General features: G+C 39.6%; 6 protein-coding genes across 9 annotated transcripts in view; 3 read left to right on the top strand and 3 right to left on the bottom strand.

Annotated features, from left to right (window-relative positions):
• LOC104804154 (protein SCO1 homolog 2, mitochondrial-like) overlaps positions 1–1681 on the top strand; it is a 2381-nt gene extending 700 nt beyond the window's left edge. The window contains exons 3-8 of the mRNA XM_010528344.1: positions 1–106; positions 255–330; positions 575–778; positions 872–961; positions 1065–1197; positions 1310–1681. Coding sequence (XP_010526646.1) covers positions 1–106; positions 255–330; positions 575–778; positions 872–961; positions 1065–1197; positions 1310–1427 — 727 coding nt within the window. The 3' untranslated portion in view covers positions 1428–1681. The remainder of the gene's footprint in view (positions 107–254; positions 331–574; positions 779–871; positions 962–1064; positions 1198–1309) is intronic.
• Positions 1682–1905: 224 nt separating this feature from the next.
• LOC104804155 (PLAT domain-containing protein 2) lies at positions 1906–2840 on the bottom strand. The gene is made up of 2 exons (XM_010528346.1): positions 2729–2840; positions 1906–2629 (listed from the first exon to the last, which is right to left on the bottom strand). The coding sequence occupies exons 1-2, from the start codon at positions 2795–2797 to the stop codon at positions 2153–2155; spliced, it is 546 nt and encodes a 181-aa protein (XP_010526648.1). The 5' UTR covers positions 2798–2840; the 3' UTR covers positions 1906–2152.
• A 785-nt stretch (positions 2841–3625) lies between these two features.
• LOC104804156 lies at positions 3626–4868 on the top strand. The gene has a single exon (XM_010528347.1). It carries the CDS (start codon positions 3722–3724, stop codon positions 4574–4576), a length of 855 nt encoding a protein of 284 aa, XP_010526649.1. The 5' UTR covers positions 3626–3721; the 3' UTR covers positions 4577–4868.
• Positions 4869–6322: 1454 nt separating this feature from the next.
• LOC104804157 (ethylene-responsive transcription factor ERF060) lies at positions 6323–8377 on the bottom strand. Its single transcript, XM_010528348.2, has one exon. It carries the CDS (start codon positions 7672–7674, stop codon positions 6748–6750), a length of 927 nt encoding a protein of 308 aa, XP_010526650.1. The 5' UTR covers positions 7675–8377; the 3' UTR covers positions 6323–6747.
• A 2397-nt stretch (positions 8378–10774) lies between these two features.
• LOC104804158 lies at positions 10775–14147 on the bottom strand. Of its 3 annotated transcripts, none has more exons than XM_010528350.2 (6): positions 14053–14147; positions 12453–13773; positions 12291–12368; positions 11920–12137; positions 11535–11758; positions 10775–11425 (listed from the first exon to the last, which is right to left on the bottom strand). In XM_010528350.2, the coding sequence occupies exons 2-6, from the start codon at positions 13330–13332 to the stop codon at positions 10804–10806; spliced, it is 2022 nt and encodes a 673-aa protein (XP_010526652.1). In that variant the 5' UTR covers positions 13333–13773; positions 14053–14147; the 3' UTR covers positions 10775–10803. The 3 variants fall into 3 exon arrangements, with proteins under 3 accessions (XP_010526652.1, XP_010526651.1, XP_010526653.1); XM_010528349.2 differs by having other exon boundaries at positions 14009–14118; XM_010528351.2 differs by lacking the exon at positions 14053–14147 and adding an exon at positions 13930–14020.
• Positions 14148–17346: 3199 nt separating this feature from the next.
• Positions 17347–17788, top strand: part of LOC104804160 — a 1348-nt gene continuing 906 nt past the window's right edge. The window contains exon 1 of one of the 2 annotated variants that reach the window (XM_010528353.2): positions 17347–17788. In XM_010528353.2, coding sequence (XP_010526655.1) covers positions 17616–17788 — 173 coding nt within the window. In that variant the 5' untranslated portion in view covers positions 17347–17615. The other variant, XM_010528352.1, reaches the window with a different exon arrangement.

Genomic DNA, 17788 nt, shown 5'->3' on the forward strand with positions numbered 1-17788 from the left:
GTTCAGCTTCACGCAATCGTCGAGGCACAGCCATGGAATCCCTCGCCGTAACAATTCATTGCCCGTCGAAACGCAGGCTTCTCGCTCGTGGGCTGTTTATGCCGTCGTATCGTTTAAACTCTCTCGCACTTGTTTCTGAATCCCGCACCGAACATTTCGATTGGCCTCTGAACTGAAATATGATGTTGGGAATTAGTAGATATCTCACTTTTGTCCGATTGATAATATGTTATGCTCTCTTGTCTCATTTTCAGCCAGCTGTAGTTCTTGGCTTCGCTGGGTTTGCTTCGTTTCTTCATTACAATGATGAAAGAAGATCAGTTCCAAAAGGTATTTTTTTCGGGTTTGTTTCTTGTTTGCACATACTAGGTAATGAAAATCCATGAAAATTGAAATGATGCCCCATGAGATCCTCATGGTCCGGTAATATTTGGAGCATTGAGAAGCCACTTAGACCTTAGTATCTTTGGTCATTCACCTTGATATATCTGGACATGGACATTAGATTGGCTTAGCTTCTGGAGCATACGAGATTGAGACCGTCTTTCCATTGATTTTCTGCTTGTTCTTACAGGTCAGGGGGGAAGCCCTATCTCCAACACCACTGTTAAGGGTCCGATTATCGGGAGGCCGTTCACTTTGATCAGTACAGAGAATAAGATGGTCACCGAGAAGGACTTTCTCGGGAACTGGGTTCTACTCTATTTTGGATACACATTTTCTCCTGATGTCGGCCCGGAACAGTTAACAATGATGGCCAAGGCGATAGACAAACTAGGTTCAGTAACTTAAAGAAACTCATTCTACATTTGGAATTGTTCGGACCGAATTTAGCTAGCAGTACCTAATCTTACAGTGTCCGTATGACCAGAGTGCAGCCATAATCTGAAGATCCTTCCCGTGTTTGTCACCATGGATCCTCAACGCGACACACCTTCTCATCTCCATGCATACTTAAAAGGCATGTATCCCTCTTCCCACCAGTTAGTGTCTGCTTTTCTCAGAGAAAGGCATCTCATTTGGGAAAACTCTCTGACATGTTATTTGATTCCTTTTTGTTTCAGAGATTGACGGAAGAATCATGGGATTGACCGGACCTGTAGGTGCAATAAGGCAGATGGCTCAGGAGTACCGTGTCTATTTCAAGAAGGTCGAAGAGGAAGGGGGCGATTATCTTGTCGATACCTCTCACAACATGTGAGACAGAATCAATCTGTCAAGTTCTTACGAATTCATGTAACAGAAACCCATTTAATCTCAAGCAAAGCTGTTCACAGCTCAAAAGGGCATGCATGGTTTAACAATGCAGGTACTTGCTTAACCCGAAGATGGAGGTGGTGAGGTGCTTTGGGGTCGAGTACACAGCGGATGAGCTCTCACGCGAGATTCTGAAAGAAGTAAGCCCCCTTTCAAGGTTACCCTTTTAACCGGAACCAGAGAAATCCGAGACGAACGTTTTTTGGTCAGTGAAGTCCTTGAACTTCGTCTTCTAAGCCATCCATATACGTCGAGAGCTTGTAGTGTAGTTTTTTTTTTGGGGGGTAATTGAAAGGGTCGGACTTTTTTAGGGGAGAGGCAACATTCTTGAAATTCATCAGGCGAAGACAATATAGAGATAGACCACTGCATTTCCAATTCGGGAGTTGGTTTAAAATGATGTGACCCATGATGTTTTTGCTTATTTTGGCGTTTTGAGAACTTTAAAAGAATATTATATATATATATATATATATATATATATATATAAAGATAAATCCACCTATGTTTCAAAAATTACAAAGTTTATGTAGATCTATGATAATACTTAAACGTTTATATATTTTGGTAATAATTTTTAAAGTTTATGTAATTACAAAATTAAATAATGTATTTTGTTAAAAAAAACAATAGAAATTTATGTATTGCTGTTGCTCCAAATAATAGTAACGTTAATAATAAAAAGTTATCCATCCCGACACACACAGAAAAGCCATGTGACCCATGGATCTTGCCAGACCAAACATTAAAGATCCTTTACTCACTCTTTTTCTTCGATACTTGATAAAATATTATTCCCCGACCTGACCCACAAACGACCAATCATTTTATTCACCAATCACTCCCTCCACAAAACGACAAAAACAGGGCCTCATCCTCTCCATCACTCACGCACTCACACGACCCAAGAGAGAGCCTTCCGGATCTCGGACCCGACCCGATCGACGCCCTCCTTGACAGTGGACGGGCAGTTGTTTCGGATCGCGGTTAGCTCGTACGGAGCTGTATCGAGCGCCAGCCATTGCTCGACCTTGAAGCTCTGCTGAGAACACTGGGCATGGACACCGGTGGTCGTGACCTCCACGTAGTTGACGTACCATCCATGGTGGTCGCCCGACCCATCGGAGGTCAGGTTCAGTGCACAGACCGGACTCGGCAGGCACGGTGCTTTCCCGCTGAAAATGTCGAGGTTGCCCTTCTCGTAGTAGTTGTATTCCGAGCCCATTAGACCTCCCCATTTCTCCAGATCTCGGATCCCGATGTAGTCCCCGTGCTTATCGTAGATTCGTGCGCTGATGATGGAATCGGTCCCTGCCTTGAATATCGATCCCGTCCGGATGTAGAATGTGTACACACAGTCCGGATCGTCGTCCTGCAAGGTCGGATAATCCGGCGACCAAAAAAATAGAAGAAAGAGTCAAAATAGATATCAGGGAAAAATAGAGATGCGGAGGCGATTCGGGGAACTTACGGCGAAGGCAACAGCTGAGACGGCAGCGAAGAGGAGAGAGAGGAGGAGAATGTCGCGGCGAGCCATCATTTCCGGTCAGCTTTTGCTCCGATCTTGGAGAGACTGATGTGATGTATATACATTCTCAAGGGTATTATGGGAATTTAAAGAGAATTATCACGTGCAGAGGTGCATAGATAAATTTGAACAAAGCCCAATGGGCCATGGATTATTTTCAGAATCTCATACCGAATTGCCCACTTAAAAAAAGGTGTAAATAATTTGGGCCACACCAAACAAGCCCATGGACTATTATTACGAGATTGCCACTCTATCATGGAAATCCGGCGTGTACGTTCGAAAGATAAACTCGCGGTGACAATGATAATTTATATGCCTCTAATATATATATATATATATTTTATTATGTAACCTATATTATATATATATATGGTTAAATAATTTGGCAACAACAAATGGAAATTTTTCTAAAAAGGAGGGACGAAGGTAAGTGGGCAAACTCCAAAATGCAAAATTGTCTCTAGACCAACCAAAGTCTGAGCCATGCAACGATACCGCCATACAAACCCTAATTTCACCATTTTCCTCTTCTCTCTCTCTTTCTCTTGCTCCTTCTCTCTCTATTGTCACCCTCCAAATTAAGAGCCGCACATAACAACACAGGCACTTCGCCGGCGCTTTCTCCTATGGAGGGGCCACGGCTTCCTCGGCCGCCCTCCACTATCCACGAAGACGACAAGCCCGACGATACATCGTCCGCCTTCCACCGGCCCACCTCCCGCCTGGGACGAAGGTAAGTGGGCAAACTCCAAAATGCAAAATTGTCTCTAGACCAACCAAAGTCTGAGCCATGCAACGATACCGCCATACAAACCCTAATTTCACCATTTTCCTCTTCTCTCTCTCTTTCTCTTGCTCCTTCTCTCTCTATTGTCACCCTCCAAATTAAGAGCCGCACATAACAACACAGGCACTTCGCCGGCGCTTTCTCCTATGGAGGGGCCACGGCTTCCTCGGCCGCCCTCCACTATCCACGAAGACGACAAGCCCGACGATCCATCGTCCGCCTTCCACCGGCCCACCTCCAGCCTGCCCGACCTCCTCTCCGGCTCCGGCAGCCCCTCCTCCTCCCATTGGCGCCAAAATTCCCTCAACTTTTTGCCGAGCCCTACTCCTCCTCATGATCCCCCTCCCGAACCGATCCCCGAGGTCGAGACCTATGTGGTCCAAGCCCCCAAGGATCAGGTTTATTGGGTCCCACCCCCGGAACATGCCAATATCGCACAACAAAGACGGAAGCCAGAGCGAAAGAAGAAAGGTGGACGTTGTAAACGGCTTGCGTGGTTTTCCATCATCTTGGTCGTTCTCGGGATCATCATGGGTTTCGTCGGTTTGATCGTCAATTTCGTCTTCCGTCCCGTTCAACCGATATTCAATGTCTACAAGTTCGCCGTCAAATCTAATCAATCTCACGTTGTATCGTATGGAATCACGATAAGAGCCGAAAACCCCACGTCCAATATGGGCGTCGAATACACGGAGGGTGATATCGTTTCGATTTCGTACGAGGGCAAGAATATCGGAAGTGGGAAATTTCCCAAGCTGACGCAATCCGCTTATGGATCCGACCCGGTTCATCTGAAGCTCGACGCGTCCAAGAACGCCGCATTGCCCAAGTCGAAACAGTCGGTGAAGCTGATTTTGTCGGCAGATCTCAAGGCGGAGTACGGTGTGGGGCCGTTGAGATGGAAGGAGGAAGTGACTGTGACGTGTAATGTGAACGTGAAAGATTTAAACGATCACATTGAGTCGCAGAGGTGTGAGACCGAATTCATCTTGAAGAAGTGACGATGTGCACGTAAATGCGCATGCATGGGATCGATCGTACGTGTTTTAGAGGTATGTTATTACATAATATGTACGATGTAACGCTGTTTTGTTCCTTCGTCTTTGTTTTACAGTTTCATGTATGTATTACACGTTGTTAATACATCCGGCGGCAAGAGAAAACGCAACCCACTAAACAAAAAAGAAGCAAGAGAGAGTATAGCTAATTGTTGTGTAATGACTGGAGACTAGCTTCTCATGTATTGTTTTTTCATAATTATAGAAAGGAAAAATCACATATTAAAGATATCAACGCAGTTTAAAGCGCTTCGTAGTCAATCAAAAAATAAAATAACATACTAATTAACTCAACTTTTTAAAATATAACAAATAAATACTTAAATTTTTAATTTGATATAGCTGTTATCACAAATATTAATAATATTCTAAATTGATAGCTCAAATGTTCTGAATTAATATCATGATTCATGAAATCGATGCCAAATTTCAATTTTTTCTATAAAATATAAAGGATGTATGCGAACAATTTGATTACGAAGCAAGTGTAGGATATTTCTTAACAGTGACACAACTTATTGGAAAACTTCAATAATTCTCTCCAATTCATAATTCGAGTTTATAAATTATTATCGATTTCAGAAGTTTCGATATCAATTTAGAATATTTTAATATTTGGATTAATAATTATATATATTAAAAGTTTAGATATTTATTTATATATTTTAGAAAAAAGAGGTATATATATATATATATATATATATATATATTTCTTATCATGTCCGCACATAAAAAAAGATTAGGGGGGTACGGCACACTCAAATTTTGGTGAACACATTTAATTTGCATGTATGATTTTTCTACGTGAGATTTGCATAGGATTGCATATGTCACACTAAAAATAGTAAAAGGGGTAGGGTGCTTTAGAACAACCGTTGGTATGTATGTGCAAGGGCGGGTCTAGAAAATTTTATTATTTGAGATATCAATAATTGGGTAAAATTCAAGGAAATCTTAATATAGCATAAGAATTTAAATTTTCTGAAACTCTAGAGAAAAACAGAAAATATCTTCCCCACAAGGTTAGGTTTTCTGCAACCAAACATGAATGGATCCATCTTGTTATGATATATATATTCATTAGTTTTATATATATAGCTCGCGCGCACACACATATATTATATATAAATGTTATTGGCTCGAATAAAGTGGAAGCAAATAATGTATAAAATAAAAATAATAAAAAAATCATGTGTGTGAAAGAACAAAGAAGGATACGTTTTGGTAAATTTTTGGAAGTATGAACACTGTCTTTATGCGATGAAAGGAAAGAATCGGAATATTGGATAAGATTCTCTGTCTTTAAGCCCAAGGCGATGCCTCCCATACTCTCCTCTGTCCTATGCCTCGCCATTATAAATTTGCACATAAATAAATAAATAAATAAATACAGAGAAGATTTAAAAAGATTGTATAAAATATTACGTGGTATCTAGATTTGATTTTTTTTAGGATTTGATTTTAAGTAATATTACTTGGTTAACTAACAGAAATCCTCCCAAATCTAATCTTACATATTACGTAATATTATTCAATTTTTCCAAATTTTCTCCGTGAGAAAGAGTCTTCACTGCCAAAGAGCAAAGTCATGTTATAGATTTCTCTGTTTCGGACGAACTGAAGCTTAACTTTGATGCTTTGATCCGTAGATTCCAATTAAAGTGTCCGATCCAATATTACATTCTTAAATAAAATCATAATCAGATGATTTATTACAAGCGCCGCTGTTGAAAAGCCCTAGATGTTCATTAACATTCATTAACTAATACTCAACATGCTGAATCATAAGCAAGACTCTGAAATTTACATCTCTGTAGATTTAGAAAGAAACATCATACATAACGTATGGCACATGAGATATCTCCGATTTGTCGGCCGAGGACTAAAAATTTACCGGCCAGACCAAACTTGGAGATCGACACTTTTGTTCATGTTCTTACTGCTATAAAAGTAAGACGACACTAAACCCTAATCCAGAAGACGAGACATATAGCATCGACATGGATTCCCTGCAACTGCTTTAAAAATTTATGTTGCAGAGACATATTACATCGACATCAGGAGGGACTCGAGATATTACTAGACCTGCAGATGGAAAATTACTGCGAAGGGTCTTAGGATTCGGACAGTTTGCTGATCGCTTCCCAGTCGATCTCCACCGAGGGAAACTTCTCCAATCCCAAATTCCCGATCTCGTCAAACCCAGAGTCGGAGAAGTCCAGGAACGTAATCCCTGACTCCGGCGACGAAGATCCGGCCTGAGACTCGTCGGACACCGAGTGTTCATCGAATCTCGGGAACCCAGATTCGGTTTTGTCCGATAACTCCGACTCCTGCTCTGTTTTGGGCTGAATCAGTTCGGTCTCATCCGAAACAGAGCATGGTTCCTCTGTTTTCCTCAAGCCCTGGCAGATCGCTTCAAGTTTGGCGTCGACCGAAGCGTGGAGGGGCTTGAAGCTACCGACAAGGCCGTTTTCGTCGTGCCTGATGTGAGGGAAGTTAAGGCGAGCGAGCTCACCTCGGAGCTTGTAAGCGGCCTGGTCGTAGGCCATGGCGGCTTCCTCTGCGGTGTCGAATGTTCCGAGCCAGAGACGGGTTCGGTTCTTGGGCAAACGGATCTCGGCGACCCATTTGCCCCAGTGCCTCTGCCTAACGCCTCGGTAGAGCTTCTGGGATTTCAACGAACAAGAAGAGAAATTCTTCATGGGGACAGGCTTTGGGGAGAGGTTGGAGACGAAGGCGTGTCTCTGGTTGAGTTGGTTCTGGATCTGGTTGATCTGATAAGGGGTGAGCTGATTAAGGCCGAGAGGTGCTGTCTGGGAGAAACCCATGCTCGGGAAGAAACTGGTGTTTGGCAGGTAGGAAAGTTCGGGAAAATTTGGCTGTGGGTAGGAAGAAAGTTGGGAGAAAGAAGGAGAAAGAGGAGAAAAGGGAGGAGAAGGAGAAGCGCTTTTCATAAAAGGTTCAAGTGCTTTCATGAGTTCTTCTCTAAAAGGATCTGAGAAATTTGAGCTGCTATTGAACATATCAATGGCCGCCATGCATATATATATATATGTGTATGTGTACCTGTGGCTTATCAGACAAAACCAAAAAAGCTAAGAAACAAGGTGAGATCAAAGAAAAAAAAAGGTAAGATTTTGAAGATACCCAGATGAAATTTTTGCCGGGCAAATCAACAGAGAGGGATTAAAAACACACCCTCTTAGTCGATTAGCTCGAAATCAAAATCTATATATAAAAAAAGGAACCCAGATTTCTGTTCTGATCACCTGGCTCTCTGAAAGACTCTATCAAGGTTTTGGGAAGAAACCCGAATCCGTGAGCTTTTGAAAGACGGATGACGAACAGAAAACAGAGCAAGAAGAAGAAGAAGAAGAAGATCAAACAAACAGGATTAAAATGCGAAAATCGAAAATCAAAGGATCGAAACGAGGAACTCTGGAACTCGCTTTTGTCACTCCTGGTTTCTACGCCTGAGCAGTTTCTCTTGCTTTATATAACCCCAAAGCGCCCATTGGGCTCGTCCAAAAGTTTTTTATAAATTAATAATTATATGATAATGTTTAATTTTTTTCCCTCTCGTCAGCTCAAAGACATCTTTATTCCATGGAGGCTTTAGACCAATAGGAACGCGACGTTCACATGTGCTTAGGATCCAAGCCATTTCCCCAAAAAAAAAATTAGAAATGTTATTCTCCTTGTTGCCATATACTATCAAGTTTCACAAAAGAAAAACATTATTATTTCATTATTCTTCTTTGCACCATTTCTAATTTTAATGCAAACTTCGTTTCAATTACCACGTTTTGCTTTTATATTCATTAATCTAACAAAAAATTATTCTATTAAAAAAAATATCTACGATACGTGCAGAATTCTAAACTTTAGTTTTGTATGTTTAATTTAATAATTTAAAATATTAGACCTAAATTCCATCATGTGAGATATAAAAAAATATTGATAATAAACATAAGTTACATAATTATATTAATCCAAAAACCAACATTTCATGTGAATTACCATTCTGTATGATATGCATCAGATTTTGGAATGATTGATAAGTTTTGTCTCGTAGGTATTGATGAGGACATAGAGAGCTGGAATCTAGCCGAAGCTAACCCATGGGTAAGGTTAAGATAACCAGAGAAGTTAACCAAAGTGTTGAGAGTTATATAAATAAGTAAATAAATAAATCATGTGATGACACAGTCGCCAGTTGCGGCGCCATACGTAATAAAAAGCTGTAAGAGTCCAATTCTGATTTTGATTCTACGCCACGTCGAAAGGCCAACTTGTCTCTTACCACAACTCTTAACCATGGTTAGGTTACATCCGTGGAATTTTCCAAAAATAAATAAATAAACAAAAAAAAGTTGAGATTGTAACACCCATATTTCCTAGGACACGTTTCATTGTCACTTACCAACATATTGAGTTTGTTTTAGGCGTCGGGTGCCGTGGACTTATTATAATGGATTTGATAAAATGGGCCAAAACTGTAAAATAGAGAAAAATGATGGGTGGGTTTATAATAACGAAATATTAAACGCCAGTTGCAAACATCGAGTTGCAGTTTGCGTCACAAGGAAGCGAAAGGATTCCCCCCCCCCTTTTTTGGTACTTTTCCAGTCTTAAATGTCATATATAAAAAAAATGTGTTGTTAATATATCTACATATGGTAATTTGACACCTTTAATTCTCACGCGCAAAAAACAAGGACGTGGGTCCCGCAATGGATTTCACACATAAGATCTGACGTGGACGCCACTTTCTCTCACGTAGACGGCGAGCGATAAGATTACAAAAGACAAAGCCGAGTAACCACCTATGGTCACGTAGGTTGTCTTTCCTCTACAATCAACGAGGCATCATCATGATTTCATGTGGGCTTTAATTAATAGACCGTCGCATAATTAGCCCTTAAATTTGACATTTTTGTTCATTTTGAGTATCATATTTGATTATCCGTTAATTCAGTTTTAATACCCTCGCATAAAGATTGGTATAAATGGTTCAATATCTTTTGATGAATACAAATGATGATATTAAAAGACTACGTCAACAACATAAATGCACATTGTGAATATTTCCATCCATTAAATTTCTACCGGAAAATATATATATATTTTTTTGATAATCCGGAAGTTCACCGGACTTTTGACCCGACTACATCTCCCGGAGGACCGGGGAAGCCCATGTGAATACCCCTTCCCACGCTTGGATTTGAACCCAAGGTGAGAGCATGTTTTGTATATTCTCTCACCACTAGGCCACCCAAACTTGGGTTATACCGGAAAACATGATTCAACTATATAATATTCTTATGAATTACATGGGCATTTCAATGAGCATTTTGTATTTAAACGGATTAGGTTGGTGGATTTATAAATACAACGATAAGATGGGGAGGTAGTGGCCACTAACATTGGAGCAAATCGTGACAAAACATATAACGAGGATATCTTTTAAAATTCAATGGAAGTAGTTGACTTCCCATAGGGTCAACTGTTCCACCACAAAACTAGTGGTCGCGAGATAATCTCAAGACAAAAGCAGCGTTTATGCATTATTTCGGGATATGTAATATTATTGATTGTCTACGTGGAATTCTTTCTTATAGCCTTACGACTTTTTTTTTCTTATATATATAAGAGTCAATGTTCCTGGCGATGAATATGATATGGCCTTACCCCATTAACTTGGAAAATTCCATCCACCTCGCAGTCGTCCAAAAATACTTTTTTCCCTTTCATATATTCGCATTTATATGAACAAATAAATAAATCTAATTTAAAATTTTTCACCGTTACTAAAAAAATATAAAAAAAAGTCATATATATTCCTATTAAATTACATTCTAATTAATTTTTATTAAAATTATTTTTTTAATTAAAGATAGAATTGTATTTTTTTTAATAAAATTACTTAAAAAGTCTAAAACGATATCTGATTAATAAAAAATATTTTGTATAACGACATCTATACTATTAATTATAAGTCATGATATTTGAACTTTGATTTAATGTTGGATTTTTGGGGCTTTCTACAAAATATTTAGATTCTCTAGACAATCATTCAAATTTTCATTCTCATAATTCCACGAGATCAAAAAAAAAAAAAAGGAAGAGACCCCAAGACGACAAAGGGTTTTCTCCGTTTCATAGTCTCAACGGTTAGAATTATTACAGTAAGCAATTTCAGCTGCTTCAGTTTTATGCTTTACATCTTCGTACATTTTCAGAGAAGCTTCCGAGAACTTCTTCAATCTCTCTAGAAGCTTCGCCAAGCCTCCATGAATGGACGTCAAGCTCGACGCTTGGCCACACTTATTCTCTTCCAATCTATCCTCTGTTTCTTCCGCTTCTCCGTTCCGATCCATCAGAAGCTGTAGATCCGTAGAGAAGGCTCTGATCGAGCCGTTCAGTTCATCGGCCGGCAGGGATTTCATCCCGGCCGACCAGTCCCTACAGAGGACGAATATCGGTGGGGCCAGGACGCGGCGTGGGGACCACGGTCGCCGGTTTCTGGAACGTTCTTGAGGGAGCAAGACGCAGTGGTGGAGCCACCCACTTAGGGCTTCCACGTAGGAAGCCATGCTGCTGACAAAATCCATGAAGCTGAGACCAAAACGCTCAGTTTCATCTAGAAGCTCTGACAGAATCTGTCTCTTGTGGGTGTTGCTGTCTGGTGTGGGGTTTGACGAGTTTCTTCTACAATGGTAGGCCAGTGAGATGGTGATGTACTGTGAATGGTGGCACTCAAGCATCGCTTTCCACATTCTTATCATCCTGAACGGACAAGAATTTCATAGACCCAATTGAATTTTACAAAGCATTGAACCAGATACCTTCAAGAACCATGTATAGAGAAACCAGAGCATGTTAGTTTTTTTTTTACCCGTGGACGAGCTCTGTGAGCTGTGGCTGAAGCTCCTCGTCCCTGATTCTCTCGATGCGTTTGGATATGGAGTCTACTGATTGGATCGAGACTCTGATTCTCGAGTGAAGATCCTTTACCGCCGCTCTCGTTTTGTCTATCGTGTGAGCGCTCTGATCCTTTGCGAACTGAATCCTCAGATGCTCGCATTTCCTGTCGTACTCCTTCCTTATCGTTTCGCTAGCCTTTGACACAAACATACCAGCAACCCTAATCAGTGAAAGACAACCTATTGTGTGCTGACATGTTATACCGAATTTGATTCTTGATAAACAAGACACAAGCTTCCGGGTAGTTCGGCCATTGTAATATTCATTCGGGTAGAGAACTATAAAAGGGCAAATACCTTGACTTCATCGAAGAGTTTTCTCTCCCAGGCGAATAATCTGTCGAGTGTGGAGGAGTGACTACCAGAGATCATGCAGAAGAACTCTTCCCCGAAGTCGCTTCCACTATCATCGGGATCTCCTTTGGATGGTGGAATCAATGGATGCCTCGAAGACGAGGATCTCGAGGATGATGTCCTCTTCCAGACAATAACTTTGGTTGCATGATTCATGGGTTCTGCATTAAAGCTTAAACAAGCCATATCAGACAAATACTCACATTCTTAGAATTCTAAACTCAATGCCTCACGATTCAATGACGGCCTATACAGGAGAGATTAATGTGAATAGACAGAGCATTTATCGGATAGAGCCCACCGGAAAGCATTACCTTGAGAAACAGGGGAGGCTTTACCCCGACAACAAACGTTCTTGAGGGCAGCAAGAAACGCCATGGAACCTATCCTTCCTGCAAACGAAGGAATTCTCATTTCAGCCAAAAATGAGTAAAGCTTAATGATCTCTTCAGGTCTGGATATCATCGGTTTTCAACCTGTTGTCTCTGCGAATCCGACCCTGATCTTGTTACTTTCAAGCATCCTCGAGACTTCTCTTCCAGATTCAGATGCCCTTAAGAACCTGTGCTCTATATCCTTAATGCTCGACACGAAATCCTTAGCCCTGTGTGTAATAAACTCCGACGGATCTTCTCTCTCGCCATACGGATTCTTGCCTTCCGTCTTGGAGCTCAAGTGACTTTCATGGAACCGCATTGTCGTCTCCGGACCAGCTTTTCCACCTGATTCATCACTTTCCACCGTACCACAAGCTACATTTCTCTGTCTAAACTGTTCCCATCCTATGGCTGCGTCAGAATCCATATCGGGTTGATCTTGCCCTATAAACCTAAGGCTCTCAAAGTCATCAGAAGGGTCAAAATAGTCCCACGATGACGACTGCGGCCGTCCCGGTCGCGGCGGCGCCCGAGATTCCGTCGTCGCTGCCAGTAATTCATCCTCGTTGCTCGGTGGGTTCACCGTGAAAGTGACGGAAGGAGTAGTCTCCGTCTTCATGTAACTCAAATTCCTGGTCGGAGGCGAAATGGGTGTACGGTTAGCGTTCACGCAGTTCGGTGACGGAGAAGAAGGGGAAGCGTAGGAGGAGTGAGAAGGGGACTTCTCCGGCTCGGTGGCGGCGGAGTTCGTCCTCGACAGAGACGATTCCGTCGGTAACTCCGCCTCTGCGTAACGGCGGAGACAGGTTCCGATGTTCCGGAGGGAGTAGATGTACGACAAATGGGCGGCGGCGAGAGAGCATCTTGCATCAATGGCTTGTTTCACGAATCTGTTTCTCTCTTTGCAGAGACGAATCGCCTCGTCCTTGGCCGTTTTGGAGTTGGAACACCCCATTTTCTCGAGAATCGAATGACCCATTTCATCAAACTAACTCACTTACCCCACGGATTTTCCCGGAAATCTCTCGAACGAAAATTCGAATAACTCGGGACTGCTTAGTAAAAACCCAAACGTTACAAACGGAGGAAACGCCGAGAAAACAGAGCAAGAAGCTTTTTTTCTCAGGAAGAGTGACACAGTACGAAACAAAACCGAAACCCAAAAATGAAAAAGACAAGACACAGAGACTGAAAAAGGCGAAGAGGATGGTTCAAAAACAACGTTAGAGCCCTTTCCTGTTAAGTGCAACCCATCAATGGTGGTGGTCGTGAGCCGCTTCGCAATTACTGAGGAACAGTGGCATCCTCTTCCCCCTTTTTTGCCTGTTTGGAGCAGTAGCTTTCACTGAACAAGTGGGCACGCGAAAGAAAGAGTAGTTGGGGCATTCACTCGTGAAACCCGAATGCCATTGACGGAAACCTGAAAAGCAGATTCGATCAGAGAAATCAGAACCTGAGATTTTGCAGAAACGGTGAGAGAGAGAGAAGATAGAGAAATTTCTCTACGCCCGCTGCCTCGTTGTACGCGAAAATTAAAAGCACGGAGATTTTAGTTCATTCAAACCGAGATCATTACACCAAAAAGCTGAGGGAGAAAAGGAAAAGGCAACGACGAGAAATTCCAAGATAAAGAACATGTATCTGTCTTCACTTACATGAAAACTCAATAATCGCCAAATATAATATGAAAAGTCCATACTTTTATTTAATCTTATTTGCGAAGAACCCATCACTGAAAGCTCGTTACTTTATCTTTCTTTTCGTTGAAATTAAACTGAACGAGGGAGGAGGAGGAAGGGGGAATTCATGTTGGCATAGAGAAGCGTGTATAATGATCTGACAGAAATGCCCCTCTTTTAAGCCCCGAGTCTCTCTCCAACGTCTCCTTGAAACCCGGGCTTTCGTTGTAATTTTTTTAAAAAATATTTTTCACTACCATGAATATTTTTTTCTTGCGTTACTGTTTATGTAAATATTGTCATCCTGATTCTTGTATATATATATATATATATTTCCCAGAAGTTTTAAAGAACAAACTCTTTTGTGGTTTGACAAAGAACGCGAGAGAAATAAATACTGAAATTGAGCAGATAAAATGATAAATTCAGTGATACTTTAAAAAATTCAAAAAGTTTATAATTCCAAGAAGACAAACTACCATGTGCTAGGGATGTCAAAACGAGCGGAGCTCGCGAGCCGGCTCGAGGTTGGCTCTTTTTTTACCGAGCCGAGCCAAGAATATCTGAATCCAAATAAAAATGGGCTGAGTGAGCCAGCTCACCACGAGCCGAGCCCAAACGAGCTAGCTCGACTGGCTCCCCCGCTGGTTCGGGAGTTGGAGTAAAAAAAAATTTACGTTGAAACTTGAAAGTGTTGATATTGTTGGTATAATATTTTGATTTGGAGATAATTTTTTATGTATAGATTCGGATATGAAGATGGTTTTTTGTCTATGGATTAAGATATAACTGTATATGGATGGATTAAGATCTGAAAATGGTTTTTTGTACATGGATGGATTATAATTTTATCTATTTGAAAATGATTTTTTGTATATAGATTGTGATTGTGAATATAAATATGATTTGGATGTATTGGTATGTTCTTTTTATGTTGATATATCATTTGGATATGATTTTATATAATGTGATATGATTTTTTTTAGGTATTTAGAAAAATATGAGCCGGCTCGCGAGCTAAGCGACTTGGGTTGAGACAGAAATTTTCTAGCCCAAATAAAAATGGGCTTAACGAGCTGTGCTGAAAATGAGCTGGCTCGAAATGAGTTGGTCCGAGCTGATCCGAGCCGACTCGTTTGACATCCCTACCATGTGCCTTGCACTTTGTTCTTTACCAAAGATAGATATATATATACACCCATTCATACAACTAAGTCTATTAATTAAGAATTAAATAGTTTTATATTACAATGTGACAAAAAAGGTATGGAGACGGGACAAGAACAAAAGGAAAGCTAATCGACAAAACATTTAAAAAAAAAAATCATAAATGGATTCGTAAATAAAAACACGTGAGCAATTTGTATGTGATGGGCCCATTACAAATTAAGAATTTAAATTTGGTAAAATAATAATTGGGCCGTTTATGAGGCCTAATAAAAAAAGTGTTGGGTCAATACTTTAACATTAGGCCGGTATCGAGGCCTACTTATAATAAAAATCTTTCTGTGTCGTAACGAGGCCCAACATTAATACAATCTTAAGTTTTTATTAATTGCATTATATTAGGCCGATAATGAAGCCCATATTACATTAAAAAAATTTAATGTTATGTGGTAAAAATCTTACATTAACATTTAGCCCAACTTTAACAAATTAATCCAATTCGATACATTCTTTGCTTGTCCTTTTTAGTTCAAATTATATATATATAAAAAAAACTGAATAAAGGATTTTATTAGTTTTATAAATTAAAAAAAATTTAAACTTAAATGTTAAGATTAGTTCATGTCTCTCTCTTTTTTTTTTTACAAAAGACCCTTTTGTGTCCTAGGCCCAAAGACCTATACAATCCTCAACCCTACTCAATAATTGTCTCATATCTACTATATTAAATTAAATGACTACCTTTTTGTTGTATATATTTTGTAACCGAGAATAATATAGCAAAGATGAGAAGAAGAGAGAAAATGTGAAAATTGCTTCTGTTTTCCTTATATACAAACAAGAACACCGACTTTGATCATAAATATATGAATTATATTGCGTTTCCTTATATATATATCAATTAATTGGCCATGCACATCTCATTGTGACTTTATTATGAACAAAATTATATTGTAGAGTGATTGAAATGCTGGGATGGAGGCCATATAAAACATGTCATTTTAAGTTGTGAATATAAGTTAGAGAAGCTTTAGGGTTCGGTGATTTTAATTGTAATAATATGGTCTGCTGGAGTGTATGGTCGCCTTTAATTATATTTAATGGATTCTTTATATCTATTAATATTCCAAGCAAATCAAAGGAAATCTCATAGAGATTCAATGAATCAGAGTAATAATAATAATAATAATAATAATAATAATATCCACAGCAATAGATAATAATGTATTAAACACTTCAAATATTTAGACAAATATGATATATATGCAATCTTGCAAGTCGAGACTTTAAGCACATATGATCCTAAGACCCACCCGACCCGACCCGACCCGCACCCAAGACATTCTCCTTAATTATTGTGTCGACACTATTTATGATCTGTATATATTTTTTTCTTTAAATTAAACATTTCCATATCCATATACAAGGATAAAAAAAATAACCACCTAGAAACGTGTATAGTATTTTGCACTTTAGTGAACTACTAAACGCAAAAAGAAAAAATAAGTTTTTGGAGTCTATAATAATAACTAACTTAATTTACAAAAAAAAAATAACTAACTTATGATGTAAACATATATATATATATAGAGAGAGAGAGAGAGTAAATGTCCATAAAATTATCGTACGACTTTGAAGATGATTGCCCACGTGGAATGGAAATCTGATGATATACGTACTTGCATGTTCTACATGAATGCGTGTATATATATATATATATATATATATATATATCAGTACGTATATATGTACGTACATACGCGTGTGTTGTGTGTTTAGTTACGCTTCGAGATGTCTATATATATTTCGTAACGAAAAGGTGAAAATAAAAGTAAAAACATGGGGACAATCTTGGCACTTGTGTTTGAAGTTGATGATGTGTGCCCCAATAAAATTCGTACCTAACAAAATATATACTAATCTAATGATCGCTATGTGTATATATATATATATATTTATTGTTCATCAAAACTTTTATGCATGGCGATCCTACGCATATATAAAGAAGCTACGAGAGAGAAAAAAACTTGTGTCTATATATATGAAAATATGTATAATTTTCCTTACGAAAAAATATGATTGTGAAATTTGATAAATAATCAATTTAACAAAAAAGATATATACACATATATATATACGTACACGAAAGTTTGCAAAGCATCAAACGCAAATATCTAAAACTTCGCGTACAGGTTAAGACGTGAGGGAAGTATTAAATTTTATTTTATTTGTGAAGAATAATATATAAGAGTAAGTACACGAAATATATATATATAATATATACGTTACATGATGCTGTATATAATGTTTAAATGGAATTGTATCTGGACCTTGTTCCCGCAAGCAACGGCCTTGATTCTCTCTCTCTCTCAAAGGAAAAAAAAAAAGTTTTTTTTTTTCTGTTCTTGTCGAAGAGATGTTGGTAGGGAAACGACCGAGGCCGCAGATGCGGAGGACGACGAGCGTGACCGGAATCACCGTCGAGCTCACGAACCAGGAGGCGGAGAGCGCCTGTTCGGATCACCCCAACGGCGGCGTCGGAGCAGGAGGTGGCTCCGCCGTGGCGTGGACAGCCGCCGTCGCTGGCGG

This window comes from Tarenaya hassleriana, unplaced genomic scaffold (assembly GCF_000463585.1).
Source record: "Tarenaya hassleriana unplaced genomic scaffold, ASM46358v1 Cleome9, whole genome shotgun sequence".
NCBI classification, from domain to species: Eukaryota; Viridiplantae; Streptophyta; class Magnoliopsida; order Brassicales; family Cleomaceae; genus Tarenaya; species Tarenaya hassleriana.